The sequence below is a fragment of the Diabrotica virgifera genome, chromosome 7, assembly GCF_917563875.1.
Source record: "Diabrotica virgifera virgifera chromosome 7, PGI_DIABVI_V3a".
NCBI classification, from domain to species: Eukaryota; Metazoa; Arthropoda; class Insecta; order Coleoptera; family Chrysomelidae; genus Diabrotica; species Diabrotica virgifera.
This window is the reverse complement of record NC_065449.1, coordinates 190,727,537-190,750,855: the sequence shown is the minus strand read 5'-3', so window position 1 is coordinate 190,750,855 and position 23,319 is coordinate 190,727,537. Positions and strand designations below refer to the sequence as shown.

Sequence of the window (23,319 nt, the reverse complement as noted above, 5' to 3'; positions counted from 1 at the left end):
TGGGGTGGAGGGTTTACTTGTTACATGTCTATACTAAATTTACAATCAAGCTGCAGTAGAAATAAACAAACCAAGACACGTTAAATGCTACTAGGAGTACTCCTGAATCATAATTTACAATGTACCCATATACACTGTAAATCCTAAATCATGATTTCCAAAGTTTATACATTGTAAATTATGATTCGGGAGTGCTCCTAGTAGTATTTAACATGTTTTTGTTTGTAAATTTCTACTGCATCTTGATTACAAATTTAGTATAGTTAGGTTTTTTGATTGATAAGTTCTGTTTAACTGTCTAAATGTATTGCCAAAATACGAGTTTGTTAATACATACTTATTACATGTCTAGTTAGGATTTTTGATTGATAATTGTGTTTAAGGGCATAGGCGCAAAATGTCGTCTGACGAAATGTTCAATGTGCTTTAAAGGTATTTATTTTTTTCGAATCCTAAGAAAACTAATAAATATTTTTGAAAAATTTAAAGGCAGAATGAAAGACTTCATGATTACCGAGGGCCGAAAGTCCCTGAAAACTTCTATAATGTTTATTTTAATAAGTTACAGTTATTTTTAATTGCAAATATTTCATCCAAAAGAAATTTTTTATTCTGATGGACTTGAGGCCCTCGGCAATAACGTAATCTTTCATTCTGCGTTTAAATTTTTAAAAAATACTTATTACTTTTCTCATGATTCCAAAAAAATGAATACGTTTAAAACACATTGAAAATTTTAACACTATTTAATAGGCTACATTTTGCGCCTTTCCCCTTAAGTGTTTAACTGTTTTTACTTATTAAATGTCTAGTTAGGTTTTTTTATTGATAAATGTTTTTTAAGTGTTTTAACTTTGTTACCAAATACAAGTCTAGTTAAATAGTTTTTTTTGGTTGATAAATGTTGTTTAAGTGTTTTAATTTTGTTACCAAATACAAGTCTATTATTACTTGTTTGTTACCAAATATAAGTCTAGTTAGGTTTTTTGATTGATAAATTATGTTTAGGCCTTTAACTTTATTACCAAATTCGAGTCTGCTTTTACTTATTACATGTCTAGTTAGGCTTTTGATTAATAAGTTCTGTTTAAGTGTTTATCTTTACCTTTATCTTGTTTATCTTTAAGTGAACCAAGTTTCATAAATAAACAGTAGCGAAGCCCAAAATGCGTTTTTATTGCATTTACCAGAGCTGTTAGGATAGTATTAATAATAACCGGTTGGTCTAATTATAAAGGCATTATTAACATTGACCAACTGCTAAGAATATTATTAATACAGACCGGATATTATTAATACAGACCGGACTTATCACATTGACCGTAACAGATACATTGATCAGTTCCGTCTAAAACCAAACTCAACAACATAGAGGAGAAGTTAAAGAACTGCATTCATAAAATATCTTCTGAATATTTATTATATATATCTTATTTTTAAATAGGGAATAGGGGTCGTGTGCTAGCTCATTTGAAAGGTTATTTCATTCTCTATTCAATAATATAAATATTCACATAATTATTTATACAGGTGCCGTAAATGTGACATGGCATCATTACAAAGACATTCTCGTCACTTTGGAAAAACTGGCAGATGCAGGTGAAAGCTTAACCACTAGGACAGGTGCAGGTGCTTTATTAGTTTCGATGCAGTCATTTTCCTTTCTTTGTTTTTTGGGCCTGTGGCAACCGGTGCTACATGAAGTAAATGATGCACAAAAATATTTACAAACAAGGGGACTTGACATAAGATTGTGCGCTCAGAAAGTAAATGCTTTGCAGATGATATTGACAGAGAAAAGAGATGAATGGGTAAATGGCGCTGTACGTTATGCAAAAATATGTGTGAAAAACTTGGAATTTCCATAAAACCTCGGAGGCGCATAACAAGAAAGCATATTTTCGATGACGGAAAAATGAGTTGAGACGAAAGTTGTTTTCTTCGTTAGATAGAGTTATTGTAGAAATTCGTGAGCATTTTCAACAGCAACAGAATTTAACGGATAAGTTTGCTTATCTAACTCCGGCTATATGTATTATTAGATCCAGATAACACTCAATGTAATCTAGACTACGTATCTGACGAAATTGACGAGCAGAGTTTCAAGCTGGAAAAACTTCGACTGCGGACTTTCGTTGCTGTTACAGCAAGGAAATTGATTAATGCAAACTCACTTAAATTATTTAAATTTATTGTTAAATTCAAGCTGGAAGATACTCTGCCCAATATTTTAATTATGCTCTGAATATTTTTCATAGTTGCTACAAGCAATGCCAGCTGTGAGAGGAGTTTTTCAAAATTGAAAATGATTAAAAAATACTTAAGATCGAAAATAGTACTCTTAGACTAACTAATTTGGCTATTGTGTCTATTGAGCAAGAGGTGTGTGATGCAATAGACATTTATGGTGCAATAAAAGACTTTGCTCTTAAAAAAAGTAGACGTATAAATTTTCAATTGGAGACGGAAGTTTTGTTTTTAATTCTAACAAATACTCATATTACTTTTCAATAAAAATAAAAATATAACATTATAGTGTCGTTCTAGTTCTAATTAAAAATTGATTTTATTTAATTTTGTCGATCGTCAAGGTGTACCTAATCTTAAGTGATAGGTACCTAAGTTATATCAATGTATCTAATTGGTTAAAGTAAAAGAAACTTTTTTATTTAAAATCCAACCTGTATAATGCAAAATAATGATGACTGTTCTCGCCGAAAACTTCTCTATAATTAATGTATGTAATGTTATACAATAAATTAAAATACCTAAATAACCGGGCGGCAAAATTGTTTTCCGCCCCGGGCGGCCGACACTCACGCTACGCCACTGTGTGTTCCTTCATATACTTTAATTTTTATTTTTGCTTCCTTATATATAAAGGTTACCTATTGTTTTGTATATATGTGGTTAATTCTGCTTTTACTCAAAGAACTTTTCCCTGCCCAATGTTCGACACTGTCTAAAAGTTTTCGAAATCTATGAACCCTATACAGCGATGAGCGCGCTAATAACCGGCGGCATAACGTAAAAGATGGAAAACATATTAAGAGGAAACAGTAGCGATCAACAGGTAGCAACAAACACGGTCCAAGATTGCAGCTGTAATTTTGAATATTTTGTCGGGATATTTGGCACACATATTCGTAATATAATATAGAATGGCGGTACAGTGCCCAATTTGAGAAATATATTAGAATGTGGAAATTACTTTGTAATTAAATACAATATTAAAAAAGGACACTGTACCGCCATTAAGGAGAAAAAAAATACACTTTCTTTAAATACACTTTTTTATCCCATGCCTAGATTTTGTGTCATTTTGGACCTACTAAATTTTTTTTATTTATTTCCTCTATAAATTTTTTTATTTCTAACAATAAATCGAACATATTATAACTAATAACTAATTTGGCAACATAGAGAAATTGTCACTGTCATTTTGACAAACCTGCGTCAGATTTTCTCTTTTCTGTTATCTTTATCGATATCGGTTCATAGACCAGTAAGGATCTGTTTTTAGGTGGATGTGAGAGGTGGCCATATTTTTGCGGATAAAGTTAGGTGATAACTACGTTAACAATAATTGATTTATGCTCCTTCTCAAATATGCCCGGAACATTAATAAAAAAAAATAAAATATTAAAAAATTTCAAAAAATTTCGTTTTTTTCTATTTTTTTTTGCTTATAACTTTAAAACGATTCATTTTGGAACAAAGTCGTATAGGAATAAAACAATATAGGATAATTAAATTTTATATCAGACGAGGTTGGTTAAAAATGTCTTAATTTATCACCCTTGCTGCAAAATATTAATAAATATTGAATAAGGGGGCAAAACAAGCCTGTTTTTATTCAATGATTTTCCATCACTTAGGTTACACTTGGAACCTTCCTAATTCGCTTAGAAAATTTTTGTAATGTGCTAAAATCGTACACCAAATTTCATTAAAATTGACTTACCAGATTTTGAATAATAATTTTTCAATCTAAACTTTTTTTAAAAAATTAAAATTTTTTAAAATCTTGCACAACAAAAACTAGAACATACAAAGATTTGTCAATTTTTTTTTGCATATAAAGAAGCACTCCACCTATCTAATGCACTTTACAGAATTGAAATCGGATTGTTTGAGCAGCCTCAGCAATGTTTTAAAGTTATAAACAATTTTTTGGCTTATAAACAAATTAGTCCTGTGGCCAGGAGGGGGTGTACGGGCTCCTTCATTTAAATGAACTTACCCAAGATTTTTATGTATTTTTTGACCCGTAGAATACGATTTTTTTGGGTAACAGTTGATCCGCATGTCGATAAGATTGTTATAAACAAAGAACTTGAGGAATTACATAACATCGATTTTTCGCAAAATTAAACATTTTTTTGTATTTCTTGGGTAATTCTAAGCAAAAAATGTTCTAACAAGTTTTTTCGTAAGATGCATAGTTTCCGAGATAAACGCAGTGGAACTTTCAAAAATTCGAAAAATTGCAATTTTTGAACTAGATTAACTTTTGATTAAAAAATAAAATAGCAATTCTGCTGACAGCATTTGAAAGTTTAAGTCAAAATATACCGGTTTTAATTATTCGCATTGCTTAAAATAATTTTTTTATTATTAAACAAAGCTATTTGTTTATAAGCCAAAATTTTTTTATAAGTTTAAAACATTGCTGAGGCCCCTAAAATAATCCGATTTTAATTCTGTAAATTGTATTAGATAGGTAGAGCATCTCTTTATATGTATAAAATTAGACAACTTCTAAATGGTCTACTTTTTGTTCAGAAAGATTTTAAAAAATTTGAACTTTTTTAAAAACATTTAGATTGCAAATTTATTATGCAAAATATATTAGGTCGATTTTAATGAAATTTGGTACACGGTTTAAGTATGTTACAAATAATTTCCTAAGCGAATTACTAAGGTTCTAAATGCCACCAAAGTGGTTAAAAACATTGAATAACAACAGGCGTATTTTGCCCCCTTATTTTGTATTTATTGCTATATTGCAGAAAAGGTAATACGTTAAGACATTTTGACCTGTCGTATATGATACAAAATTCAATTATATTTATTTTATTTCTCTACGACTTTGTTCCAAAACGAATCGTTTTAAGTTATAAGCAAAGAAAGCAGAAAAAAATCGACGTTTTTCGAAATTTTTAAATATTTTAATTTTTTATTAATGTTCCGGGCATATTTGAGAAGGAGTATAAGTCAATTATTATTACTGAAGGTGTCACCAGGCCCGGACTGGCCCGCCGGCCCACCGGCCCTAGGGCCGGTGCGCCTTTTGCCTTCGTTAGTACCTATCTATCCATAAAAAAAATTAAACTGGAAAAATTTTTTTTTAACCTTTACACAAAGATGATGCAGCTACCATTCCCCTAAAAAAATGTTTTTACATGCCTCAGTAATCAGAATCCTACATAATGAAGCCAGTCGGTGCAGCAAAGGACAACTTGTATCAGGAATCAGATAATCAAATAGCTTAACTACGACGGACGGCGCCCTCGAAGACCATTTTTACGATTCGGGCGCCTTTCATTTGTATCAATATCCGCTGTATCTTTTATAATAGCTTGGATGCAACTAGCGGCGCCCTCGAAGACAATTTTTACCATTCCGGCGCCTTTCGTAGGTAATTTCCGCTATGTGTATTATAATAAATAGCTTAGACGCGGCGCCCTCGAAGACGATTTTTACGATTCGGGCACCTTTTGTAGGTATCAATATCCGCTGTTTTTTTATAATAAATAGCTTGGATGCAACGAGCGGCGCCCTCGAAGACAATTTTTACGATTCGGGCGCCTTTCGTAGATATCAATTTCCGCTGTTTTTTTATAATAAATAGCTTGGATGCAACGAGCGGCGCCCTCGAAGACAATTTTTACGATTCGGGCGCCTTTCGTAGATATCAATTTCCGCTGTTTCCATCATAATAAAAATCTTAGACGAGGCGCCCTCGAAGACAATTTTGTCGATTCAGGCGCGTTTGGTAGGTATCAATCTCCGCTGATTCTATTTTAATAAATAGCTTAGATGTAACGAGCGGCGCCCTCGAAGAAAATTTTTATCGATGCCCTCAAAGACATATAGGTATCAATTTCCGCTGTTTCTAATATAATAGAAATAGCGGATATTTATACCTACGAAAAGCGCCCAAATTGTAAAAAATGGTTTTCGAGGGCACTGCGCCTCGCACTTAAGCTATTTGATTATCTGATATCTGACATAAAGAGTGTTACATGATACATCCCACAATTGGCCTAAATTATACAGGTGTATTTTTCGGCGCTCAATAACTACGGTTTACATACTGGATGATTGTGCCCCAGAATTCTAAATAATGAAGCCAGACATTGAACAAAATACAACTTGTCAACATGTATCAGGTATCAGATAATCAAATAGCTTAGATGCGATGCGCGCCGCCCTCAATTCAGGCGCCTTTCCTAGATATCAATCCCCGCTGATTCTATTTTAATAAATAGCTTAGATGCAACGAGCGGCGCCCTCGAAGACAATTTTTACTTCTACATTATTCGTATAAGATTGTTACGCCCTAGAGTGCTACATAATAAGGCCAGTGGGTACAACAAAATTCATTTCGTTCAACTCATATCAGGCATTCTTTATCTAATCTGCTACCTTTAAAGCTAATCTGATACCTGATACGGGTTGAACTTTGTTGTACCCTTATTATTCTAATACAATTTGTCCTCAGATATTCATGCCGCTCATTCCACCAGTATGGTTGTTTCCTTTCATACCTCCCATTTGACTTCACATAAGCCAACTGTGATGTCGCACTTAGACCCTCGATCAACTTACTTACATCCTCGCATCTCGGACCAATCAAGCCAAAAGCATCCATAAAAACCTCCTCATTTAAAAGTGTCTTTAGATCAATATCTCTATCTTCCTGTTTCTTCCTTTTGCTCGTTATTTCAAAACTCATATTTATGTAAGCTGAGCGATTCTTCTTCCAAAACAGTCTAGCTTATGACTTATGATATGACCCTGTTTAGAAGTGACGTTGAGATGTTCAGAAATGATTCACTATTATCTCTCACAAACGTAGGTGCTTTACCGTCATTTAGCAAAGTAATCCCTGTGGCGTGGATCCATTCTGATAGGTTTTTCCCTGTCCCATCAGATATCTTGTGTTTAATGATTCTTTGTCGAGAGACCAACTTTACATTAGACTCCTGAAAGAGAATCACGTCACAACTTTCTCATCATGCAAGTGTTTCTGCAACATCGTGAGCGGTCCTCGCCCTTCCCACATTTATTTGAAGAAACTTCGTATTAGATGGTTTTTGTCTGATTCCTGGTCCTAGGTGCTTTCATCCACCCTTTTTCCTCCCTTGTGGCAGGGTCTCTCTTAAGGCCCCGCTTTTCCAGGATCAGTTTTTTATACTCCGAGAACTGTAAACTGTCGGCTCTGTGACCGGACTTTACACGTAAGGCAGAAAGTCGCCTCACTACTTTAATCTCGTGTCTAGTGCCCCCTTGCCTTATCAGTAGCAGGAGTCCGATTTGTTTTTTCCCTTGCAGTCGCTTTTACTATTGCAATTCCGACTGTAACGGTTGAAGGCCATTTTCCCATAGAGACGAGATTGACGTCGTTAGGCTTCCTGCTGCCGGTATACCTCCGAACCATCTTCAGGATTTGCAAGGTTGCCTCCCCTGGAATATCCGTCTTGGTCAGGTCCCTACCCCTGACCGGATTTCTTCTAATCGAAGACCCTTTTCTTCCGAAGATTATAGTTTCCTTTGTGACATCTCCGTCTATATCAAATATTTTCACCTGGTCCTGATAGCTTCGGACATCTTCTACTGTGTTTCCCGCCGTGCGGGCCACGATAGTCTTCTTCAGTTGCTCGGCTTGTTCTTTTTCTGCCACTTCGAGGTTGAGGTCCCCGCCCCTAGTCTTCTTAGCGCTTCTGACGCTAATCCTCTCCTTCCTCGTGTCTACGCTGCCCTTGATTAGCAACTCGGCGTAGGATTTTCCACCTCCCTTCACAATCAACTTCTGCGTCCCCGCGTTCGTACTTCTCAGTGAGAGGTGGTTGTGCATACCCATGAAGATTACTTTCAGGATTTGCCTGATGTTCCTACTTTTATTATCATAGCCCCCCATTATTAAAAGTAATGGGGAGCTATGATAATATAATTACTCTGATCTCCACTGTCTCCATGTCTTCCCTCAATTTCAAAAGAATTGCCAGTAGTCTCTTATCCTTGTCATCCATTTCTATACAGGAACCATGAAAATAGTCTGACGATTTCCCCTGTTCTCTTCCTCCTGACCCTTTCTTGTAATTGTGGTCATAGTATTAAGTTAAAGGTACTTCACCTCTCCTGGGCTGTATGTACCTCCTGCAAATACTACCGGTTTTTCCCTTATCAGGTCGTGGTACCTTTTACCCTTACCGGAAAGGCCTTGTTCCATGACCACTACTAAGTCGCCTGCAGATTTATTCCCTCTTCCCGGTTTGGCGACCGCATATAGATATTTTCTTCCCATTGGACTTTATAATGTCGTTTATTTTTTCAAAGTCTCTTTCACCTGAGTTCGGGACCGTTGCGATCATTTCTATCTCTCTTTCACTCAAGTTTTTCGGGGAAGAACTTTCGAAGTCCATCGGTGTGGACACGCTTGCCGTCTCCTTATTCCTTCCTTCCTCGTCGGTTTTCTCCACTTTTATCTCGTTTCTCAATGCTGCCGAGGGTGACTTGTCTGAAAGTGCTCTCCATGTCTTCGGTGACACTCTTAAGGTTTATACATCGTTCTTGATCTCGACCTTCGTGTTTGTATGGTCAGACATTAGTTTCACTAAATTATTTGTAACTCTCGGTTCTCCATTGTTCTTACCATAGTCTTATGTCGGAGTTCTCCTCCTTCTCTCTAGATCTTTTTCCCCAAGTGAGGAGCTCCTTTGCAAGGTTGCCTCCCCTGGAATATCCGTCTTGGTTAGGTCCCTACCCCTGACCGGATTTCTTCTAACCGAAGACCCTTTTCTTCCGAAGATTATAGTTTCCTCCTTCTTCTTTTCCTCTTTGCTAAGTACTTGCCTTTTGTTCCCTTCACTACTGATGTTGATGTAGTTGATGATGTTTCATATCATTTCATTCATTCATAGTTTGTTTGAGCTGCACCACCACTGATGACTCACTCCAATGTCTCTGAACTAAAAGGGATACTGGGAAACTGAAGCTATATTTTTGTGGCATCTTAATATAATTTACTATTCCCAATAAAAATAGTAAATTGCTTCATGGAGTTAAATTAAAATTAAACTTAAAAAAATTCACGAGTAATATTGATTTACTTTGCATAAAAAGTTTGATGTAAAATTTTGGGAGGGGGTCTGGCGCCTTTGTTTAGATATTAGGTTGGCGCCTTTTTTAGAATTTGGGTTGGCGCCTTTTTCATGAGCCAGTCCGGCCCTGGGTGTCACCTAACTTTATCTGCAAAAATCCGAATGTCACCTTTCACATCCAAAAATAGACGTTTTTTCACAAATCCTTACTAGTAGAGTAAATGGACTGGCAAAAGGCTTCTAGAAAAGATTTTCGTGGGCACTTTGTTGCTAAAATGTAAAACCCATATTTTTTGGTTTCTAATATATTTGTAATGCAAAATCACTTGGTCGTCCAAAAATCGTTGCGGGAGAGGACCGGTGGGGAGCCTTACAAAAAAAAACTGCAATTTTTTTTCGTCGTTTTTCGGATGTGCTATATCCGAAAATTCATTCCTCAAAGTTGCATACCCATCCGGACATTAGAAATATTTGTTTTTAATTTATAAAAATACGTCAAACCATTGTTGTATACGGAGCGCCTTCATATAAAATCACTTGTCCTGACAACCCATATTTTTAAAATAGTTTACATCGCTCTATCTCGAAAAATATTGGGTCTAGCAAAAAATGACTTTCGATAAACGTTATAGACCAAACATCGGAGAACATGTGAGTGTTTTTGGAATTTTGATTGGATAATTAGTTTAAGAAAAAATTAAATAAATCGAACGGCATGTCACGACGGACAGTGGTGAACGCAGAGATGCGAGGAAGGGCGAGATTCTATGCCGGAGTCAACCCCTAATCGACTCTACTGACCGGGATGTTGTTAGGGTCGCTTTTGCCTTGAGATGCTCTTCTTTCTTTAAATTCTTTACTGTTATAAGCTTTAGTTTTAGCGCGAAATCCACTGAGATTTTAAGTGAGACATAATAAAGTTCTTCTGTGTTAATTATTATATTATTAAAAGTGATTAATTAAACCTATTGGTAAGTTAACAATATTGTACCTACTTATTAGTATTACAGCTAAAACTTTTTTGTATCCATCTAGAAATGGATTTAACAAACAACAGCAGCTCTGACAGCTAACTTGAGTAAAAAATCAGATTAAGGCATGTTTCTTTCCGAAAATCTGATGTCGGACAAGACGTTTTTATTCAAAATGTGTGTCTTATTTGTTTGGAACGAGGAAGGCTGGTTAATTCTCAAGAAAGATCTAAAAAAACTTTTATTCAATGCACGAGTGAACGTATGAAAAATTGTCATGATGATAAATATATGCGGCATATATTCTCAAAATTTGATGATCTACAAAATCAAGATTTTTTAAATGGCACAAAAATTGTTACAAATCCTATATGAGCTCAAAGAACATTGCCTCGTACAAGTCAAAAAATACTAAACTGACGTTTCGTAGAGAAGATATTTTTCAAAAACGGCCCTTGCGATCACCTTTTAATTCACAAAAGTACATCTTTTGTCAGAAGCGCTCACCGAAACAAAAACTATGCCAAGTTATGACTAATAATATACAAGAAAAATTAAGAGCTATATCACGAAGCAACCCTGTGTTCTTTGCGAGAACTGGAGACGACTTAATTGCCTCGGAAACAAAATATCATGCCGCTTGCGTTTCAACTGAATTACACAATCTAAATAAAAAATCTGTTTGAAATACTGATATTAACAAAACAGAAAATGAAGCATTTGGGAAACTTTTGGAGAAAATGGAGTAAGGGTTTTGAGAAAGGTAAAAGATACAATACAAAATCGATTGGCAAAAGTTATCGTGAAATTAGTGGCATTGACGACATGAGCGAGAAACAAATAATTAAAAAAATGAAAAACCATTTTGGGGATGCTGTTGAATCAGTAAGGTCTCCTAGACAAAACGAGCCCACAATATTTTTAAGGAAGTTCTCGAAAGAACAGGCAATTGAGACAATCGTGCACAACCACGACGAATCTGACACTCTCAGTTTCAGTTTCGGTACATCGGAGCAACATGTTCTAGTTAAAATCTACCAAACTATCCGAAGTGAGATAAACAAGATGTCAACTGAGCCCGACTTAAAAAAAATGAATGTTAGAGACTACAAAAAGTCTATTCCTGAAAGCTTGTATTCTCTTGTTAACCTTATAGTCCGAAATGAAAGCGATAATGAAAAGGAGACTGAAACCCTAAGCATTTGCCAAGACATTATTTTTGTCTGCTCAAAGGGAAAAATAAAAACTCCAAAGCATATTGGGCTAGGACTTTTAGTTTATCACGAAACAAGATCAAAAAACTCATTGAAGCAATGCACGCCTGCGGTCATTCAATTTCATACATCAATACTCTTACATAGAGTGCGTAACAGCATCGCCCAAGAAGAAATTCAACTTTACTTGAAGAATGATCATGTGACCATACCGAGACAGTTGGTACCCGACAGATTTGTCCAATTTGCCGCTGACAACATTGACATTTTGGAAGAGACCTTGGACAAATCACTAGAGATGTATCAAGTCAAACTAGTTTGATTTTACTCAACAAACTTGACTTGACTTGAAAATCAAACTTTTTGTATAAAAAAGTTTGACTTGACTTGATTTCGATATCTTTAGGTTTGACTTGAATTCAAACATCTTCAAACAGTTTGAAAAGTTTGAATATTACGCAACGTGTTTATTTGTTCAGTGGCGGATCAACGGGGGGAGTAATGGGTGGGGGAGGGGTAGGGGAAATCCCCCAATCCCAACAAGGTCCAAAAAAGTGTTTTTGACAAATTTCAGTAAACGGAAATGTATTGGCTGATATGATAGTTAAACCGCAGACAGACAAATAAAACCCAATAAACGCGCCAGTTAGGGTAATAATTATTAAGAAAGCTTATAGCGTCTTATAGTATGATACAATAATTGATCCAAATAATGGCATAAACCAGACATATAAAGTGAAAGTTATCATCCAACACCAAATTGTTCTATATGGTCCACATAATGTTCAGAAAAAAGTCACACCATTTTGAGCGTCGGGTTTGAAGGGAAGAGGGGGGAGAAATCGGTAAATTCGTAGTTTTTTACGTTTTTCGTCAATATTTTTAAAACTATGCGATTTAGCATGAAGAACCTTTCATACAAAAATGTTCTACATTCAATTTGAAATAAAAAAGGCCCATTGCATAATCCTTCTAAAATGAACGGTTCCAAAGTTACGGAGGTAGTATAGTATAACTGGTCAAAAAAGGCCTAACCCAAACATCCAAAGAAAGAGTCTTCCTCCAACACCAAATTGTTCTATATGGTCCACATATTGTGCAGTAAAAAGGTTACACCATTTTGAGCGTCCGGGTTGGAGGGGAGATTGGGGAGAAATCGGTAAATTAGTATATTTTTTACGTTTTTCGTCAATATTTCTAAAACCATACTTTAGCGTAAACAATGTTCTATACATAATTGTTCTACATAAAATTTAAAACAAAAAAGGTCCTATATATAATTGTTATATAATGAACGCTTCCAGAGTTGCGGAGAGTGAAAAGTGGAGGTTTTCGATATTTTTTGGGCAATTGATGATGATTTTGGGTGGTGAGATTGACGTTTCTTCGGGGGCTTATCACTAACATGCCACTGAAATAGCAAATTTTATTTACAAAACACAATCCTGTTAAAGAAAATTTCTTTCATTAGTAATAATATTATAAATTTCCCAAAAAATATAAAAAGTATCGAAAACTTCCACTTTTCACCCTCCGTAACTCTGGAACCGTTGATTTTATAACAAATATGTATAGGACCTTTTTGTTTTAAATTTTATGTAGAATCCTTTAGAAACCGCATAGTTTTAGAAATATTGACGAAAAACGTAAAAATCTCCGAATTTACCGATTTCTTCCCCCTCTCCCCCAAACCCGACGCTCAAAATGGTGTGTGTGACTTTTTTCTTAACATTATGTGGACCATAAAACAATTTGGTGTTGGAGGTAAACTTTCACTTTGGATGTCTGGGTTTGGGTCTAGTTATAAGTTATACCATACTATTAATGCATATTTATACATTAATTTTTAAAAAATTTAAACCCAACATTTGTAGCCTGTTTCCGAAAGAAATTTAAATTGTAGATAAATGTAGGTAAAAGCATATAGACCTGGATCCCGCGTACCAAAAAAAGTTAATTAATAGAAAGCTGAAAATTTGTTAATAGCTTAACGGTGTCTAGTCAGACAAACTTTGATGTATGGGAACACTGGAACAGGGGAAGTTTTAATTGTGGAACCGGTTAAAAATTTGGAACGTCAGACTACGTAAACGTTCCATGTATTTTGTCGGATAGAACTTCCAATTGATTTGTTACTATTTCATTAAACTCTCATGCAAAAATCAGACTGGTGTTTATCACCAACTGGGCATTTTAATGAGTGGAACATGAAGAACATGTCAAATGACAGGAATCATGTTGGTTAGTAATATCAGCCTCATTTTTGCATGAGAGTTTAATGAAAGGGTAACAAATCAATTGGATGTTATGTCCGACAAAATACATGGGACGTTTTCGTAATCTGACGTTCCAATGTTGTTCTGAAGCTATTTCCTTGTGGCATTTTTATAATTACGTATTTTTTATGGGAAATAAGCCACAATTTTACTAAAAAATGAATTTATTAACGTTTCGAAGCCCAAATCGGGTTTCGATTAAATTAAACCTGACGTTCCAAATTATTAAACTGTTCCACAATTAAAACTTCCACCGTTCCAGTGTTCCCGTACATCTAAGTTTGTCCGACTAGGCACCGTTAAGCTATTAACAAATTTTCGGCTTGCTATTAATCAACTTTTTTTGGTACGCAGGATCCAGGTCTAATAACCCAATGGTTAGTTTTGAATTTTAAAGAAATACCAACAAATATACAGCAATACGTTTGTATTGTATTTTCGAGTGAACTAGCAGATTGGTACTACCAGATGTTTTTTCTAACTGACCCTTAAATGCCTTTTTTAATAAAAGAAAGTCATAAAAATTCCAAATCATTTTATTTTGAGCTGTCCATTGAGACACATGTTACTGTGCTTGACTGCTAAATACAAATTTTAAGATGTTTTCACTTGAATATTATTTTGTCCTATTGTAACATGAGCGGAAGTGAGGGGGCAATATAATACAATCCAGGGGTTCTATGTAAAATATAAACGAAAGTTGAAAAGGTGGAAGATTGTGATTCGGTGGTTTTTTTTTTTATTTAAGTTAAAAAAACAATGTTACGTAATAGTGATGTAACGAATATTCGTATTCGTATTCGCATTCGGGAATATCCGCATCTTTTTGCATATTCGTATTCGCGTTCGCATTCGCAAAATTTGTGCGAATGTTTTGCGAATATATCAGAGAAATATATAGCTTCACGATACGATATAATATCGATACTTTTTAAGTATTGAGTATTGTATTGGTTATGCCAATGAAGTATCGTATCGAGTATCGATATCGGCAATACTGTCTTATAAAAATATCGTATTGATATTGATTTCGATACGATATCGATACAATACTCGATAAAATATCGACATAAAAAGAATTATACATCTGAGCTGTGTAGGCCCTTTATGCCCACTTTTGTATGCTTGACAAATGGATATTATTCTAAAAATATTACGAATATTGCTTATAACTTATATGTATATTACTATATGCTGTTAAAAGAAGATGCTGAATAATTTGAAAATAAAGTTAGATTAATAAAATCAAAATCTATTCTCTTTCTCATCTTTTTTATTAAAAAAAGGTAACTTAACCTCATATAATTAGATTATCAGCCTTCACGTTGTTTTATTATTTGGCATAATGTAATAAAGCTTAAGATTAAGATTGATTTACACTAAATATCAATTAAATTCTCATTACAAATTTAGAAAACATTTCAAAAATAAAAACAAATTAAAAAAACTGAGCATTCGCATTCGCATCCGCATTCGCGAATGTCGTTATTAGATATTCGCATTCGCATTCGTATTCGCGAATGTTCAAAAAATGACATACGTTACATCACTATTATGTAATGCGCTGTTCGAACCATCCTACCCCCTCCCCGTGTAACGCGCCGTAACGTTTTACATGACCCCCCCCCCCCAACTTGCGTTACGTAATACTTGAACCTGAACGCTCCCAAAGTAGATTAAATTACACTTTGTATGATAAAAAAACTACCCAATGAATTCTTTGTTTTAATCTAGTAACACTCAGATATAAAAAGTTATATGGATAAAACGAAACTTGCCAGCAAGCAGTTTAAGCATTCAGGAATCATTTTCAAGAAATTTAAGTTTACGACCCTATTTTGATTATAATCGCTTCCCGTATTAAGTTACTTTTATGTGGCACTCATTGTATTATTAATTTTCTTATCTCAATTGGCAACTAACATGTCAATCTCGACAAAAAAGTATATCTACTAAATAAATTATTTTTCAAACTCTTTCAAACTAGTTTGACAAACAGTTTGAATTTCCAAACCTGTACGATTGACCAGTTTGACTTGACTTGAAATATTTGTCAGAAGGATTGACTTGAGTTTGACTTGAAATTAAGTCAAACTCAAGTCAAGTTCAAACATTCAAGTCAAACTTGTGCAACTCTACAAATCACCTACTTTTCACGGAACCCAAATTGCTGCCTTCCAGAGAGGACCATTGAATGAAGATATACCTGGAGAATTTAAATTTTTGCCATATAATCAGAAGCTGACAATACCTAATGATTTTTATTCCCTTCATAAAAGTTATTTTGAGAAATCAAAAAGAAAAGTAAAATCAGAAGAAAATAAACTGAGCATCATAGAAAAGAGCCAGAATCTTAATAATAACATACGATGTCGTAACATGGCATGGTGCATTTACAGAATGAGGGACTCTGTTAGGAATGAAACCGTTATCCCACAGTGGTCAGGATTTCATAAACTGACTTTGGAGGATAAATCACATGTAACGACCTATGGCTACTTACCTGTTCTACCCCATGTCTCGTCAGAATATGATACCGTTTGGACTGTTATCAGAAAGTGCAGTGAAATTGCTAAGAAGCTAAATAACAGATACACAGAACTGACATTTGACCAAGCGATCTATTATAAAGCTAAAGAGCTCCAATGGTCCCAGCCAGAAGACACAACGAATTTAGTTATTTGTCTAGGTGGATTCTACATTGTTATGAACTTCCTGAAAATAATTGGTCAGTTTATGACAGATTCTGGATTTGCTGACGTATGGTTGGACAGTGGTCTATATTATGCTCAGTCCACAATTGATGGTATTTTATCTGGTAAAAAGTACAATAAAGCTATACGAGCCCATAAGTTGACATACGAAGCTGTGTCAAGATTATTAATAACTCTGTATAAGAAGTGGCTTTTAGGCTGTGCTAGTCCTTCTGTATATCTAGTAATTAAGAAATAGGTACGTAGATGTAATTGTTTGTGTTACTATCCTTTGTTCTTGATTCCGAAATTAATTCCAGGGAAAACCGATGCCATTTTAGAATATGTACATACCAAGCTTTTGAACTTTAACCATTTTACGACGTCCTTAATAAGCTTTATAATGATAAAACAATTGAATCTGTAAGAACATTTTTGGGGATACCTCGACGTACTAAGTCATCTAGGGCTCGATAACACGGAACGAGTCCCACCAGAGCTCAATCCTTTTGATATCGTAAGTATCTGGGATAAGTGAATTTTCCCCTTTGAGGGAGTGTGAGCCGTATGGCTAAATCTGGATAAACATAATAATAATAATAAGTATAAAACAGTCCTTAAATATATACAACAATAACTATTATTAATATTATGATAATATAACTTCATACTTTGTATCACTTAACACGTACAATATTCCAAAAGTGTTAATAATCTGACAACAAAACGAGCCAAAAAAAACTCTATTTAGTAGGCTAGCAGTATTCATCATCCCTAAAATAGGCATCACAATGAAAAAACGACCCTAACAACATCCCGGTCAGTAGAGTCGATTAGGGATTGACTCTCGCATAGAATCTCGCCCTTCCTCGCATCTCTGCGTTCACCACTGTCCGTCGTGACATGCCGTTCGATTTATTTAATTTTTTCTTAAACTAATTATCCAATCAAAATTCCAAAAACACTCACATGTTCTCTGATGTTTGGTCTATAACGTTTATAGGAAGCCATTTTTTGCTAGACCCAATATTTTTCGAGATAGAGCGATGTAAACGATTTTAAAAATATGGGTTTTCAGGGCAAGTGATTTTATATGAAGGCGCTCCATATACAACAATGGTTTGACGTATTTTTATAAATTAAAAACAAATATTTCTAATGTCCGGATGGGTATGCAAATTTGAGGAATGAATTTTCGGATATTGCACATCCGAAAAACGACGAAAAAAAAATTGCAGTTTTTTTTGTAAGGCTCCCCACCGGTCCCCTCCCGCAACGATTTTTTGACGACCAAGTGATTTTGCATTACAAATATATTAGAAACCAAAAAATATGGGTTTTACATTTTAGCAACAAAGTGCCCACGGGATAGCACAATAGGATCCCTTTTAAACTATACTATACTGGTCTATCACTGCAGTAGTGAATTTTAAGAATTCGGCATTATCGTTTTATAGGAGAGCAGTGCAATTTATTATATTTTTGTGTAATAGAACTAAGTTGTTAGCCTATTTGAAAAAATAGATTATTGTTAATTGTGAGTTTTTGTTATATGTAGATAGGTAAGTATATTTTACGTAAAAATATTTCAAATTCTAATGCGAGTATATAAAGTTTAGGAGGATTTTTTATTCTAAAAATATTATCAATAGTTTAACAAAATGGGAAAAGTAAATCAAACGAAAAATAAAGTGAAACCGTCCAAGAAAAAGTCCGTTACAAACCGTGCAAAAATTATGCGAAAATCGAAATTTGTTTCGCTTCAGAACGAAAAATGATTATTTATTATTGTTTTATTATTAGATATTTCACGCAAATACTTATCTTAACATAAAATTTTTACCCATTTAGGTTTATTTTTATAAATATTTATTTACTAATAATAAAATAGTTTTCTATTACTTCCATTTAGCGCGACTATGATATTGTCAAAATATTAATCTTAGATAATGTCAAAGATTACCACTGTTGCCAAAGTTGATGATACTATCTCCCGAAGTTATATTTTGTTGCTACCTGTTTATCGCTACTGTTGGCTCTTAAGTTGTGATATAAAAAGAAATAAAACTAGTGGAGGTGGGAAATTTAGCGATAGAAACCTATAAATTTGCATTATATTAATTGTTTCCCATCTTTAGTTGTATCAGAGGATTATGCCAACTAAAACTTTCACTGTCACATAGGCAGTTTCCAAACTCGTCCGATACGTCTAGAGGTGGAAAACAATAACTATATAATAATATAAATTTATAGGTTTTTATCGCTAAATTCCCCACCTCCACTACTTTCATTAAAAAATTATTCAACTAATTATTTTTTTGTATGAAATATTGTTTATTTTTTATTTTTTCTAGACGGTGTACGATCAAGGGGACGTCGCCCACTGACAGGTATGGGGGGTAGAGATTCAGTGAGGGATAGAGATGTGGATGGTATGGGTGGTACGGGACGCAGAGAAGGAATGGACGGTATGACTGGCGGTATGGGTAATAGACGAAGGCCAGGTGGTATGGGAATGATGGACGAACAAGAAGGCATGGGAAGCATGGGAGGAACAGGACGCAGAGGAAATACGGGAGGACGAGGGGATATGGGAAATATGGGAGGGCCCGGAGGTATGGGATACGATGGTATGGGAGGTATGGGAGGTACGGGAGGTATGGGTGGTATGGGTATGGGATATATGCCTGGTGGTTATGGTTATTCACCTGCTTCTCAATATTTTGCATCCATGGGTGTAATTCCAACTGGAAATGGGTACTGTAGCTGCCCACCACAATTGCAGATGTATCCAGGTAAGAATTTTTTTAATTCCTTTAGGAAAAATAAGAAAATAATAAACAAATAATATTATTTATAATCTTTGCTTTTCAACTGTTTATTTAAAAGAAAAAAAAAACATAAATCAGAAAAGTATAGAAATACTGAGAAACATTGCGTTTGTGGTGTTCTCTGAACGCACGGCAGTAAAAGACGTCTTGTTACGGTTCACTTTTTACTTTACATATATTAAATAAATAAATCAAATAACCAAAAGAAAATAATAATAATAATTTAAAATAAAAATAAATCTTATGCTTATCATAATTTCATTTCAATTTCATTTCATTTAATTTAAAACACTCAATCTTTTGCTCACTGCAAAATGGTCTTATCTGTTTGAACGTTCAGTCAAGTTCTCTGACCATGACCCAAATATCGAATGTCAAAATTCGTTACTTGACCTTTCAAGGCCGTTACAGCAGAGGTGACTTCCGGGAGGTGAATCCAGCTTGGTTTGGTCACGTTTTTGAAACTTAAGGACGCTGGTAAAATTTTGTTATTACCTTCATATTTTGTGGATTGGCGAACCTTAAGTATAGAAACTAATCAGGGATTTCCTGGAAATTAAGGAACTCATGAGATTCATGGATATACGTTCCTGATTTGACTTAAACAACTCCACTTAAAGGTCACCCACCATCTACGGTAAGTCCTTCAGATTTATCTACCCCTAAAACTGTAAAGCCCGGTTGTAACGACAGATTATATAAAAATATTGTTTCTTTCTAGACCTTTTTCTTCCTTCTATATTTCTTTCTTTTGATTCGGATACCAATCACATACATTGCTACAAGAACCTTATGTGACACATGGTCTAAGAGCCTATACGATTGTTTTCGTCACCATCTACCCTAGTACAATAAAATACAATCCTGTTCAATAACGTATCTGGTCACAGTGAATGACTGCCGTTCAAACAGGAGACTAAGTAAGAGAGCAAGGAGACCAATATAACACCAACAAAAACTCAAGTAAGAACTTTCCTGTTTTCTTGGTATCAATATTACAAGATAATATAAAGTGTGTTGTTCACTTGCAGTGAAAATCAGTGAGGGACATTTAGCTTATCTGGCATATTATTTAATTATTTATTAACATCGTATTTATATATTTGTACATTGATTCATTTAGGTATAATTTCAAATAATTTTTAATAAACCAGTGTAATCCCAAAAGTACTTTTGAGGAACATCCCATATATAGTCACCTAACCTCTTTTCTGTATTATATGTAAACAACACTATCAGGTACCACTTATTCTTGTTATTTTGGTAACCTACCTATGTAAATTATGAATAATATAGATCGTACGTTCATCTGAACTACAGTCTTTTACCCACCTACTCTCCGCGAGTGCAATAATCAATTCAAATAGTCTGTCTAGCCGGTAGCGTAAAACTTTTAAGATCAATCAATTTTTATTTTGAATATTTTTGCATCCTTCTTGCTACTCATTTTGCCTAGGTAGTTTCCTAAGGTAAAAAGGGGACCTAGCAATTTGACGGGTAGCAGTCTCTTAATTTCGTTTTACAGCGAATTATTGTATATTATAATTATTGTATATATTATTATAAAGACAAAAGACAAAAGACATAAGAGAAAACAATACAAGAGAAATAACTCAAATAATTCAAGAAAACAAAAGTTTAAAAGTTTTGCGGCGAAATACGAATAACATTGGCAACAAAAATATGTACAGAATAAGAAATAAAGACAACAGCATTGCTACGGATAGAGCCGAAATCCTTAAGGTTGTCGAATCGTTTTATCGCGAAATGTATGAGAGCACCAACGCAAGGCAAGATCAGCTCCTGTCCAAAATCACAAATCAGGGATCAGAATTAATGCCAGAAGTAACACCATACGAAGTTAAAAAGACACTTTCAGAAATGAAAAATAATAAATCCCCTGGCGATGACGGAGTAGTGATCGAGGCAATCAAACAAGGTGGAAATAAAATTATCCAGGTTTTGGCCAAACTTTTCACCGAATGCATTTACCAAGGAAAAACGCCTTCTCAATGGAACAATGCAGTCATTGTTTTATTGCACAAGAAAGGTGACATAACAGATCTAAAATACTACCGGCCTATCAGTCTGCTATCACACATATATAAACTGTTCACAAAAATTATCAAAAAGAGACTGGAGGCTAAGTTAGACTTCTATCGGCCTAGAGAACAAGCTGGCTTCAGATCCGGATACAGCACTAACGACCACTTACTGGTAATAAAAAACTTGATCGAGAACTCTGCGGAATACAACAAACCATTGGCACTGATATTCGTGGACTACGAGAAAACGTTCGATACCATAAACCAGCAGAAAATGTTAAAAGCATTGACAGAATGCCGAATAGATTATCGCTATACTAACATGATAAAATATATCTACCACAACGCAACGGCTAGCGTAAGACAATCTGATCAACAATCAAATAAATTCTGTATACAGAGAGGAGTACGGCAAGGAGACACCATCTCACCAAAGCTGTTCACAACCCTTTTAGAACACAGTTTTAAGAAGGCAGATCTGAACGAATATGGTATCAACATAAATGGTGAGAAGCTCAGTCATTTGAGATTTGCAGATGACATCGTCCTTATAGCCGATCGTATGGATGATGCAATAATAATGTTGAACAAGTTATATCACGCTTCCTTAGAAGTCGGACTAAAGATTAACATCAACAAGACGCAAATAATGACTAATCTGGTGCTAAATCGTAATATTGTTCTTGATGGAATGTATATTGAGCAGACTGCATCTTATAAGTATTTGGGACATAAAATTCGATTGGGAAGAGATAACCAGACGTGCGAGCTCCCACGTCGCATAGGATTAGCCTGGGCAGCGTTTGGTAAACTGAGCTATGTATTTAAATCGGACTTACCCATATGCCTGAAAAGGAAAATTTTTGACCAGTGTGTATTGCCTGTACTCACTTATGGAGCGGAAACATTAACACTCACAAAAAAGGTAGTGAACAAGATTCGCATAACTCAAAGGGCTATGGAGCGCCAGATGTTGGGTGTCTCCCTGAGGGACCGAATCCCAAACGAAGAAGTACGTCGTAGAACAAAAACAGCGGACGCCGTCGAAAGAATCGTGTCGCTCAAGTGGAATTGGGCAGGACACGTCGCCAGATTGTCAGACAACCGATGGACAAAACGTATTGTCGAGTGGAGGCCACGAGAAGAAGCACTACGGAGAAGAGGACGACCACCAACCAGATGGGCTGACGATCTAAAACGTATTGTCGGCAACTGAATGCAAGCCGCACAACAGAGAAAGATGGAAAGAGCTGAGGGAGACCTATGTCCAGCAGTGGACGCGTACGGGTTGATGATGATTGTATATTAGTTTTACTGGTATTTAGGTGCAACTTTAAGAATTCCCCATGTCTTACTTAATTCATCATACGTTTGGTTTGCAAGTAATAGAAATCACGAATAGGCTTAACCACAAACTTAGTCCCATTAGAGGTTTTATTTCTCCGGAAGTATAACTTCGAAATATTTTATTTTTCTTTCCTTGATTATTCTTAGTAATTACTATTGTTTATTCTTGCACCGAAGTACCTCATTGTTCTCTCTATTCTTTTTCTGTTTTAGAGGCCTTTGTCAAACTTTCACAGTCACGGAAAAAACGTAACATATGTCAAGAGTCAAGACTGATCTTGTAAACAATGTTTTCATATTCATGAGTTATTTCCTCACTTATTCGATCCTTGATAAAATTTCTTTTTTGGTTTACACGGGTATTTAGAATTACTTCCAAATATTTTATGTGAGAGTTCCCTGATCTATTACTTGTCCCTTGGCATTCAAATGTACGTTTACTGAGTGTCTTTGAAAATACTAAAATATTAGTTTTTGAAATGTTTAGATGTAAACCGAAAATTTCGTTATGACGAACGCATTTATTATATTTTTTTTGGATTGAGGTGGAACGCTCTTAGCAGGCTAGGGAAGGTGTCCCTAGTACTGTTGGACTCGGACAGGAGAGGAGAAC

General features: G+C 35.0%; 1 protein-coding gene across 3 annotated transcripts in view; it reads left to right on the top strand.

The window, feature by feature from the left end:
- Positions 1 to 23,319, top strand: part of LOC114326356 (PE-PGRS family protein PE_PGRS16-like) — a 90,333-nt gene that overhangs the window by 32,495 nt on the left and 34,519 nt on the right. For all 3 annotated transcript variants that reach the window (XM_028274694.2, XM_028274692.2, XM_028274691.2), the window contains exon 3: positions 18,838 to 19,278. In XM_028274694.2, the coding sequence (XP_028130495.1) occupies positions 18,838 to 19,278 (441 nt within the window). The remainder of the gene's footprint in view (positions 1 to 18,837; positions 19,279 to 23,319) is intronic.